This window comes from Austrofundulus limnaeus, unplaced genomic scaffold (assembly GCF_001266775.1).
Source record: "Austrofundulus limnaeus strain Quisiro unplaced genomic scaffold, Austrofundulus_limnaeus-1.0 Scaffold228, whole genome shotgun sequence".
NCBI classification, from domain to species: domain Eukaryota; kingdom Metazoa; phylum Chordata; class Actinopteri; order Cyprinodontiformes; family Rivulidae; genus Austrofundulus; species Austrofundulus limnaeus.
In genome coordinates, this window is record NW_013952630.1 from 236347 (window position 1) to 248009 (window position 11663).

An 11663-nucleotide genomic window follows, 5' to 3' on the forward strand; every position below is an offset into this window, starting at 1 on the left:
AAATTCCAGTGAAATATATTTATGTTTGTGGTTGTAATGTGACAAAATATGGAAAAGTTCAAGGGGTATGAATACTTTTGCAAACCACTGTATTTATAATGTAATGTATGGGCCAGTTGATGCAAAAATGCTCCACCTTAAAATGTATACATCTTCTGCCACTTAGTTGGGTCACAAAAGCAACAGGTTTAACAGAGAAACCCAGCCATCTCTCTTTCCAACGACACTTTCCAGCTCATCCTGGGGGTTCACAGGCCAGAGAGAATACACAATCCCCCCAGTGAGTCCTGATTCTTGCCCGGGGCCTCCTACCCGTTGGACGTGCCTGGAACACCTCTAAACGGAGATGTCCAGGAGGCATCCTAATCAGATGAACCACCTCAACTGACTCCTTTCAATGTGGAAAAGCAGCGACTCTATGGACCCTGTAAATTGAGAGCTTTGTCTTTCAACTCAGCTCTTTCTTCACCCCGACTGACCAAAACAACACCCTCATTACTGTCGATCCATATCCAGCTCCATTGTTAATGCACCCAAATACTTAAACTTCTCCACTGGACACAGAGACTCCGACCCCCAAGCTAGAGGGCACATTCCACCATTAAAACCTAAAACCTGTAAAACTTAAAATCATATTTCGATGGGTTGGAATGAGAATATACAGTAGTTTATTGTATTTAATACTTTCAAATAACGTTTCTTTCCCCTCAGGTAAAGAAGGTTCCACTGAACATTAATCAGTAATGTTATGACTAACTGGTGTATACCTTTTATTACTGAATAAAGAAAGTGATAGAAATACAATATATGGCTAAAAACTTCATGCAGCTGCAATGCTACTTATAAAATGAGTTATAACTAAGTGGACTGAGCATTGTTTGAAGCACTATTGGTTTACAAATACATATTGTAACCCAGCTGGTCCCCTACAGCAACTTACCATTTATCCTTTTCTGTCATGTCTGAATGACTAACCAGCTGTACCCCCACTTTTTAGTTCCGTTTATCCAGATGTTACATATATTTCTTCAGCAGAGTTCAGAAATATGTAGGCACATGGACTGGAACACCAATTTTGTGTGTAGCACTGTATGACAACACTAGATGGTGCTCAGTCTCCATCGAATCGACTTCCTCCGTAGAGGCCCAGAGTTGTTCAATGACATGCCTGAATGCAACACTAATAGTTAAGCCTTTGTTTAGCCTTTAACAGCAGTCCTGTCTGGGGTTTGTACTGAACACCCAGCTGTCTTACGCTGCTCTGACAAGAGATCTTGCCTATTGAGATGTTCTTCCTCTGTGAAGACTTACTTTCTTAATGACTTTGTTTATAATTAATTCCAAGGAGAAAACACACACAAACTGATTGGCTTGTGTTTGAGTGCTCTAACCTGTTCTGACACTGTACACATGCATTGCCAATTTACTGCAGTTGTTTGTAATTGGCTTTTACAAAACAACAAGTTTAAACAGTTTTTCTTTTTTTTTTCTATTTGTTCTATAATTTTCCCCACCTTGTCTTTTCTTTCCACATAGGGAGTGGGCCTTCCAGGTCTGGCTGTAAGTAGTACAGTGTGTTGGACATTTAAGATTGATGACTGTCTTTAATAATAACTTTACTTTTAATGGGTACAACTTGGTTTTGGCTGATGCAACACTTGTAAATGTTTTCTTTCATGTTTATTCTCTATGTTATGCCATATATAGGGCACTCCGGGGCCAATTGGTCTCCCAGGTCAAATTGGACAACCTGGTCCAAAGGTAACACACCAGTTTCTTCAGACAAACTTAATGTCTTGATGAAATGCTAACATTCATTACAACAGTCCTTACATATAAGCACTGTTTTTATGCATGACTGCTTTTATCTTTCACCTTCATCAAGGGCATAATGGGACCACCTGGACCTCCAGGACTTCCAGGGCCTTCAGGCAAGCCAGTATGTGTCCATTTGGAATTTGTCTAGGACAAAAACTGTAACAAAGTTGATCATAATTTGAAATATATAGAAAAAAATGGGTGAAATGGCATTTGATTTACTTTTGACTGTATTGTAAATAATCAACTTACAGTCAAATTAACCTCCATTTTGTGTGATTGTAGCTAAGAATGATCCAAAATACATGCTGAATGCTTGTCACAACTTATTGTTCTGCTATTTTTAGATTAGTGTAGAAGTAGCCAAAAACATTCTTTACCAAATGTTAAATGTTAATCAAATATTCAAGATGACCACTACAGCTAACTTTAAAAGGCTATAATTCAACCATTTTAAGACTTATTGAGATGGCATTTGTTGTGGAGTAGCTTTGATTGAAACTGATTGCTGTGCTAATCCCAAATTAAGCTAACAACTAATGCTAATGTTATTTTTACAGAGGGTTGTACTTCGGACATTTTTGCACATTTAATGGTACAGTAGTATCAGAAAGCAATATTTAACCAAATCAAAATGTAAATGCAAAATCTAAGATCTCCACCCATTTATATATATTTTTGGGGGTGTCACCTGGGGTGGCCAATTAGGTAACGAGGGTGGCACTTGCCCCCCAGCCACCTCTCTGGTTTTGCCCCTGGTGGACACCGTCACATTGTGCTATAAATGTGTATGACCCCGACTTTTATGGTGTAAGTACTAAATCAAAGTTGGAAAATAAAATTATGGGAAAACATTTAGTAATTAATTTATTTTTGTCTGTATTATTAGAACCTTATTTAGCATTTAGCTACTGCGTCTTTAACTATATAGTTTCACCTCAGAAGAGGTTACCTCACAACTAGCTTGGTATCCTAAATTGTGACTGGGATGCGCGGCTGCATGGTTAAAGTTAATAATTTCCCAAGGCAACAATGTTTGTCCACTAAAGACTGGTGTAATCAGTGTACAAGCCAATGGGAACCCATTGACCTTAATCAAGCATGTGGTGGTGCAGGCCTAAATCAGCTTCCTTCTAATGCTGGATGAGATTACGATGTAAAACAAAAGCGGTGACAAAGTGCTAATGCCGGGCAGAATGTTTGTTTCAGCAAGAACAGCAGCTATTATGTGTGTTTTTAAATGCATTAAAATACCCACCGCAGCTCAAGCTCGAACAGGTCCCAATGGACAGAAAGTGATGAGGTACTAAAAACTGTTTCAAGAGTTACGCTTTTAAGGTGCATGCACTCCCTTGTGTGCATCTCTGACAGTCTTCAAGAAGGTAGGGAGGAAAAAGTGTCTTCATTGAAAGTGATGTTCCCAGCCCAGGGGAGTATATTTGTTTAGTTTTACTGCTGTCCTAGGACAAATAAACCCCTATTAGATCAGTGGGGTTGTCTCATCTGACTGTAGCAGTAATACATCAGTCCCTATAGATACTTCACTTCCAAACTTAATCTATAAACCGAGAGATGAAAAGATAGAGAGGAAAAGTGGATAGAAAGATGAAAGAAGCGCTTACTCAGCTCAGAAGAGAAGAGGGAACTTTGCCAACTGTGACCAGTGGCTTTTCCTCACCCATGTGTCCATTTCTCTGTCCAGGGACCTCCAGGAAAGTTTATTGGTTTAGATGAAGGCAGTGCAGATTTCCAGGTAAAGTTTTATTTGTATTATATTGTTTTGAACATGATTTTACATTTTGTAATCTGAGTTTTTTTGTTATCTATACATCAGTGTCCTCTGAACTGCCCAGCAGGACCTAAAGGGCCCCAGGGACTGCAAGGTGTTAAGGTAAGGAATTTGTTTGAATATTTATTTTCCCTAAAAAGATTTAAAAAATCTTATATCACCATCCTAACTAAATGTTTCTCTCTAGGGACACAAAGGAAGAGCTGGTGTTCTTGGGGACCCTGGCAGCATAGGGAAAGTGGTGAGCCACGCAGTACACACATCCACTCAAACACCAAAGCATGTTTATGTTATACAGTGTTGCACACTCAGCCACCATTGAGAACCAGAGGAGGCAAGGATTAGTTCTAATGAAGCCCCCTGAGGCACATGACTGCACTAATCTGACTGCGATTAGTCAGGCTGGGCCCTGGTCGTGCCGTCTGCTTGCACCTAGGCAGATGAAAGGGATGGTGAGGAGCCAGGTACATGAAGAGGAGGATGAGAGAGTCAGGGTTTGCACAGCCCTCTCACCTTGCCGCTTTAAGCAGAGCTAATGAGCACACTGCGGGCTCCAAGGGAGCAGCTAGCCAAACCACAGGAGTTAGCCTCTGATCTTTCCCCACAATGAACCCTCTGGCAGCGCTTGATGCTGAAAACGCTCAGCACACCCAGTAACCACGCCTAGTAAAGGTGTGTATATATAACTTACCAAAAATGATGATAATCATTTCAGCCAGTAACATATGCAATAGGCAACTAAACATGCACTTTTTTTCCTTTGGAACTTGGTGATGCCTTTTATGTGTTGAATCAGCTACACAAACACCAACATTATTCTGCTACATTGCAACATATAAATAAAGAACACTATCCTGAATTTAAAAATTCAAGCTGTCTGCCACATCCAATTTTAAATGGCTCTAATTTAGCTGTTTAAAGATCTTTTGAGCTGGAATGTTGTGTGATAGTAACAAAGACTGATCTAAAATCATGTTGATCAACAATAAACAGTGCAGTTAAAACTTGTTTAAAATGGCGGCCACATGGCAGTATCCATCAAAGTTTCTCAAGGAGCTTTTCTATTTGCTCAATGTTGTTGCTGTGTTTTAAACTTGCCTCAATGTTGCACGATTTTCATTACTGTTTTTTTTTTAAACCCATAACTTTAATACACATTTGAGGCTTTATATTTGGTTGTTTATAAACATTTTTACACACTTATAGGTTCTATTTACACCAGATATTGTAGCTGTTAGACAGATATGTGCTCTGTTTTTGCTCTAACTGACTATATTTTATTGCCACATGCAATCCACACACAACTTGTCAATAATCTGGGAGTGGCACCTGGCATGGTGAACTGGGTGCAAGAGGTGTCACGGTCTGTCTGAATGGGTGTTTTTATTTTGGTTTCTCTTCTGGTTTTCTGTCCTGTACTTCTGTTTTCTTCCTCCTGCCTGTCTTTACTCCAGCCCCACCCACTCTCACCTGCTCCTCATGTTTCTCTCCCAGGTGTTTCTTGTTTTAGCTCATTAGTTCTCCTTTATATTCTGTCTTGAGTCCTCAGTCTGTGTCAGAGCTTTGTTGTTCCTGCTCATGCCATTGCCTCATGCTAAGCCTAATTATCTTGTTTGCTGTCAAGCCAGCTTTTTGATTTTGTTTAATAAAGACCTTTGCACCTTTTTTTGCCAAGATCATTTCAGTTCTGCACTTGGGGTTCTAACCTACCAAGCCCTTCATAACAAGGGGTTGCACTTGCCACACTGACCACCCCTATGTCTCTGCCTCTGGTAGAAATATCATCAGGCCTGAGCACATAGTCCTACATACTGGAAGTTAACATGTTCTTTAACATGTCGTTCTTTTGAAGAAAACATTTAAAGCATCTCCAATCTTTCCACACAAACATATGTATTTACTAAATTATCATTATTTAACGAGTCAAATCCCGTTGAGATCACAGATCCCTCTTGTAAGGAAGGCCTGGGCCATAAGGCAACCTAACAAGCATGTTTTTGGCCTATGGGAGGAAACCAGAGAAAACCCACGCAAGCATGAGCATAACATGCAAACTCCACACAGAAAGACCCCAAGTCCGAACCAGAAAACCCTAGACCTTGTTGTGAGGCATCAGTGCTAACCACTAAGTTGTCCTGCTGCCCATTTTACTTTGTGTGAGGTGGAACCGCTATGTTATATACTACAAATTGTGTTTTGGCTATGCAAGTTAACTAAAGCAAACAAAGTAAAAGTGCAAAGCGGATTTAAAAAGTTTACATCAGTGACGGGACAATTTGACGGTGAAACAATTCCATTTCCTAACAAGAGTGTACCTCAAAGTCCATGTGCCTGACTGTTGGAATTGGAATTGGGCTATTAATTTTTGATTAGCTTTCTCCCGCTGGCTAATTAGCTTCAGCAAGATTGCTATCAAGTATGACTCAGCAAGTATACAGCATTCAACCTTCAAAGCGCAGTTATGTTGTCAAAAGCAATTACCATAGCCACCATCTTTTTAACTTAAAGTTTTACATTAAATATGCACATAAGTCAAAGTAAAATGGCCCACATGTCTGAAAGAGAATGTGCAACTAATGCTTGTTTTTCTAATTTATTGTTTTATTTGTATTAATTTATTGATTTTCTTTTATTAGGGATCCAAGGGAGATATAGGCATCTCTGGGGAACAAGGCATACCAGGACCACCGGTATGCTGCAAACATCATTTCATCAATTAAAAGAAAACAATAACATGTCTATTTTAACCTCAGTGCTTGGAACTGGCAATGTTTAAGTACCAATCTTATTGCGTTGTCTTCACTTTTTAGGGTCCAATGGGCCTTAGAGGTTACCCAGGAATGATGGGTCCCAAAGGAGAGGCTGTGAGTGACACACTTATTTTACTACATTTGCATAGCAATGTAATGTCTTTTGGTATTTTGGATTCAAGGCCATTATACTTCAGAGATGAACGCCATAAAGGCACAGCCAAACCTGGCTTCCACTATATAAACACCATTCATTACCAGCAATGGGGACATATGGAAATGATGCTAACACAAATCTCTCTCTTTCTCTAATGAGTTGGGGTTGTCTGGGTCCATAGTGCCTCCATCTGTAGTTAATGATCCGCTGTAGCCATCCGTCTTACTGTTAACATTAGCCGAGTTAGCCAAGTTAGCACCCCGGCTTAGTGCCAAAACAAAAGTAGCTGGCTCTCGGTGCTGCTCCCATTAGTAGAGTGAGTTAAGCACTAATTATCCTTTTATCACAATGAATTGTGGGCTTCTGCAACTTAGCTTTCTTGCTGATATGCGGTGATTGATTGCACTTAGTTGTTTTCCGGCAGGGACCTCGTGGCTACAAGGGCATCGGTGGACCTGTAGGAATCCCTGGACCGCCTGTGAGAAAACACACTCACACACTTAGATAAGCAATACATCTTAAATATTCTAAAGTCTTATTTATTCTGTTTTGCAGGGTGAAGAGGGACCTAGGGGACCACCTGGAGAGCCAGGAGACAGGGGTGATAAAGTGAGAGACATTTTTTTGTCAAAGAAAAAGTTATTTTTCAGAACTTGAATAGGGAAAATGATTCTATTGTGCACATATACTGAGGTAGATGTGATTGATTTTTTTTTTTTTTTTTTTCGCAGGGCAGCCGAGGCATTCAGGGTCCTCAAGGTGCAGTTGGCAAAAAGGGAGTGAATGTGAGTGAAAACACTTGGTTTGTTTGTCGCCATGTGTTTGTTGACTGTGCCAAATGACAAATGAAGTCCGCTGACACTTCTGCCTGCTTTGCCAGGGTCTGCCAGGCATTGATGGAAAAGACGGCACACCTGGAGTACCTGGAATCAAAGTAAGCTTGTGCCTGCCACATGAAATAAAAGAAAACAAAAATAAATAAAGCCCGATTTAAAAGCATTTTTAATATCTCTCTTGTATGCAGGGTGCTCCTGGGCAGCCTGGGATGCCAGGTCCTCCTGGTCCTCAAGGAGCAGCAGTAAGTGATTCTTAATTATTGCAGGGGGTGTTGCATTTGTATGTCACAACCAACATGATGTAGATACTTGTCACTCACACACATTTAGGGCAATCTGGAAGCTAAAACACAAGTTTGGGTGAAACAACCTATATGATAGTGTGTTCTGATTTGTTGGCAGCCATTCAGTTTTCCAGTGACTTATTGACCCATTCTGTTTTAGAATACAAACCACCTTGAAATGGTACACTTATCCCTTTGCAGACCATTTATCACATTCAGACAAGTGGAAAACACGTGTGTGTGTGTGTGTGTGTGTGTGTGTGTGTGTGTGTTTTGGCTAAGGGGTAATGAAGCATGAGAGGCACACCTTTTCTGTGTGATCACTGCTGTCACACCAAGACGCAGAAACTGGACCTCATCTATTTATGTCTATGATACACTTGTCACATGTGCACAAACATAGACACACACACAAACAGTGAGTTGTGTTGTTTTAGTTAATAAGATTTTATATATTTATTCTATTATTATTCCATCTGGTACATAATCTGTGATGGGATAATAGCTGAGAGTCATCCTCAACATATTCTCTGAGTGTTAGCAGAATGTGCAAGAACTTTGTTCAAAATGCTACCAATAACTATAAAAGTCAGTGTGTTTGTGTGTCTGTTAGCAAAAGATCATGTGAACTAGACAAATATGAATTACCGGTAAACTCTTATGAACTAAATATTTGTTCTAAATCTATAGCTGACTAACTTTTAGAAAAAAAAATCAATGGAAGATGCACCACAACTAATCCACTTTAGAATACACAACTATTGGTTTAATTTCAGCAAATGCACAGATGTTAAGCTAGAAATTGTTGTCGTAGAAGCTGAGTGTCAGTCACAATGCACACTGTAAAGTCTTGTTAATTGTGTCTGTAGGGATTACCAGGATCCCCAGGGGCTAAAGGAGAAGCTGGAGTTAAGGTATGTGCTTTTTCACATTGGTTCATATTTCCCATTTATTCGAGCATTTTTTTGTGGTTTTATTATTCATGTTATCACGTTTTGTTAAATTATTTATTTATGTTTATATACAAAACTCTTGACAGGGGGAAACAGGCCCTAGGGGTCCTGCTGGCCTGGCTGGTGCTCCTGGACCTTTGGTAAGATTATTGTATGTATACCAAACTTTTATTATGCAACAGCGGGACAATTCTACTAACTTATTGCATCGTTGCTAGGGTGAGCCTGGTATTCCTGGTGAGCCTGGTATGGCAGGGGTCCCTGGACCTAAGGTAAACAGCAACAAAAAATAGTTTAAAACAACAAAAACTGCTGCCTTAAATCAGACTGACTCACTTGCAATGACTTCTGTAGGGAGACAGAGGCCAGCGGGGACCAGTAGGGCCACAGGGTGCAGTTGGCAAACCTGTAAGTCACATTATTATTACAGTTTTTTTTCCCAAGTACATTTTAAAATGAATACAGGATGTACATTTAACAGATTATTCCTACAGGGAAGCAAGGGAGAAAGAGGGCCCACTGGTGTTCCAGGTGCACAGGGCCTTCCTGGGATTAAGGGAGACAAGGTCTGGACTTTTCTGTGTATGAAAAATAAGTTATATATCTGCATGAAAGCTGTAATGTAACTAATATAATAATGTAGTTAGGTCGACCTGTCCATTGGGGGCAGTGTTTATCTGCGACTAGAACTCAACTGAATCCACAGCAGATTATTGAATGAGGCAAGCAATATAAATGATAATTCAAGCTTCCTCATCTTCCTTGTTTTAGAGTTGAGACAACATTTTTTTTTACTTTTCAATCTCTAGTGTTACCGTGTTTGATCAGTAAATAATTTTTAAGGTGTGTGTTTTGTAAGTAATCATATATTCTGGATCACATTTACATTTCCTTTCCTCTCAGGGCTTTCAAGGCAAAGTTGGTTCAAAGGGGGGAATAGTAAGTGATACATATTTCTTAATGCATCTATTTAAAATGGGTTGTCAGAAACAGAAAACCAGAAGCAAGATGCTCACAAATCCCTTTATTCTCCTCCTCCATAGGGTGACCCCGGTGTCGAGGGACTGGCCGGTGAGAAAGGTGAAAAGGTAAAGATTATTAACACACAGTCCAAAGATGTTTCCAGCTTTTTGCTATAAATAACCATAACAAAGTCACTGAATCTTAAAAAAAAACTTTGAGTATTTAGTTAAGAAGGTTTAAACAGTTGATTCAGAATACATCAAAATAGAATGAAAAAGTGGAGAATATATCCAAACCATAACAAAGTTAAAAAGATGATGCCTTTTAAAAAAGAAAATTTGCATACAACTTCTTGTAATAATCCAGATGGCTAGTAGGTTGTTTACATGACGGTGAAGCAATGATGCACGTTACTCTTTGAAGTCGGATTTCAATATTCATTTACAACATTCTTTCTTCAGTTACTGCTGGTCGTGAGCTCTGAAGCATTAACACTAGGGATGATATTAAGATAATGACTCTGTTTTTTTCTGTTGCAGGGTATATCTGGTGAACCTGGACCTAAAGGACAGGTGAGACCATAGAAAAGAGGTGGTTGTTGGACTTTTGTTCTCATTTATTTCTGATTAGTTAACAGTTTATTTTTTCCTCTTTATAAATCATTGTTTTTTTAAAAATGTTCTTCTATTTTTGCAGCAAGGAATTAGGGGTGACCTCGGGCACAATGGACCCACTGGAGACCCCGGTAAGCCTGGAGATCAGGGCCCATCAGGGCTATCAGGTCCAAGGGGACTTAACGGCGAGCGAGGGGTACCCGGCATGCCAGGCATTCCGGGGCCACCAGTAAGTTCATTTCTGCTTTCTATACAGCATTTATATTTGCTCTTTTATATCTCTGCAATTCTCATTCATCTCTTCTTCTCTCCAGGGACGTGATGCATCTGACCAGCATATTATTGAAGTGGTTCTAAAGATGATGCAGGGTGAGCATCCAGAGCTGAATATTTACCTTTGATGTCTGCAGGGTAGATTAGATTAGCTCATTTTCCAAAACTGCTTTCATCTCCTCAGCAGTCAGTTGCCAGCTATCAAAGGTTAATAAAAAATGATTATGGTATGATTTTTCTTTTTTTCTTTTTTTAACAGAGAAGCTTACAGCGGTAGCAGTGAGCGCAAAGAGAGCCGTGCTTGGTGGTGCAGGTGTAATGGGACCTCCTGGGCCTCCTGGACCTCCAGGATCACCTGGCTCTCAGGGTCCACATGGTTTACCAGGTCCCCGTGGGGTACCTGGTATCATCGGAGCGCATGGGCAGATTGGAAACACAGGGCTCAAAGGTAAAAAATAAACAGCATGATACATTTGCAACACTTGAATGGGTTTTGTTAACATCTTCCCATGTTCCATGTTGCTTAGGGAAGAGAGGGGCAAAGGGGCAGAAAGGAGATCCAGGTAAAGCTCACCCAGGACCACCAGGGCCCCCAGGAATACAAGGTAGGAACTATGTTATATGTGAGTTGTGTTGAGCTCAAAAATATCTAACAATTTTTAAACTATTGTAGCAAGTTTCCATACAAATTTAACATCTTAGACCATATACTGCCAGCAGAACTGTAAATGAAGCATAATTATGCAGAAAATAAACAGTAATGCTTACTTAGTTGCTTGTTTAACGTATTAGAACAGAAAATCCAGGGTGTAAACTAGAATGTGACATTGGGATGGCACGACAATGTTGACATCTTTATGTTGTCACATAAAAGTATATAAAAACAAGCGTATTTGGTCACAGCAATTTGGCATATTTGCGAGGGAAATATTGAAAAAAAAAAGATTTTTGTTTCCACTGACCAACAGTTGGCACTGGTACCAAAACACAGAGATATGCTGTTGGACCAAGTGAGCACACTTTCATTTGATGCTGGAAATTGAAACCAGCAGGAACTGATTAAAAAAGTTGCTATGATGCATTTTTAGAGCCAGCATCTGTGCACAGGCAATGTAGGGTCATGGTGGCACCCGACCTCACTTTTATGTAAGGATTAACTAATTACAGCTAAATGTTTTAGAAAATAATAACCATACTACTACTACTACTACTACTACTACTACTAC

The 11663-nt window shown here is 39.8% G+C and overlaps 1 protein-coding gene across 1 annotated transcript in view; it reads left to right on the forward strand.

The window, feature by feature from the left end:
* col9a2 (procollagen, type IX, alpha 2) overlaps positions 1-11663 on the forward strand; it is a gene marked incomplete at its 5' end in the record, with an annotated part of 21547 nt that overhangs the window by 7433 nt on the left and 2451 nt on the right. The window contains 25 exon segments of the mRNA XM_014019731.1: positions 1537-1560; positions 1708-1761; positions 1886-1939; positions 3521-3571; positions 3653-3709; positions 3795-3848; positions 6244-6297; positions 6418-6471; positions 6939-6992; positions 7070-7123; positions 7246-7299; positions 7395-7448; positions 7539-7592; positions 8504-8548; positions 8674-8727; positions 8806-8859; positions 8942-8995; positions 9082-9153; positions 9491-9526; positions 9631-9675; positions 10090-10122; positions 10247-10393; positions 10479-10533; positions 10697-10885; positions 10965-11042. Coding sequence (XP_013875185.1) covers positions 1537-1560; positions 1708-1761; positions 1886-1939; positions 3521-3571; positions 3653-3709; positions 3795-3848; positions 6244-6297; positions 6418-6471; positions 6939-6992; positions 7070-7123; positions 7246-7299; positions 7395-7448; positions 7539-7592; positions 8504-8548; positions 8674-8727; positions 8806-8859; positions 8942-8995; positions 9082-9153; positions 9491-9526; positions 9631-9675; positions 10090-10122; positions 10247-10393; positions 10479-10533; positions 10697-10885; positions 10965-11042 — 1534 coding nt within the window.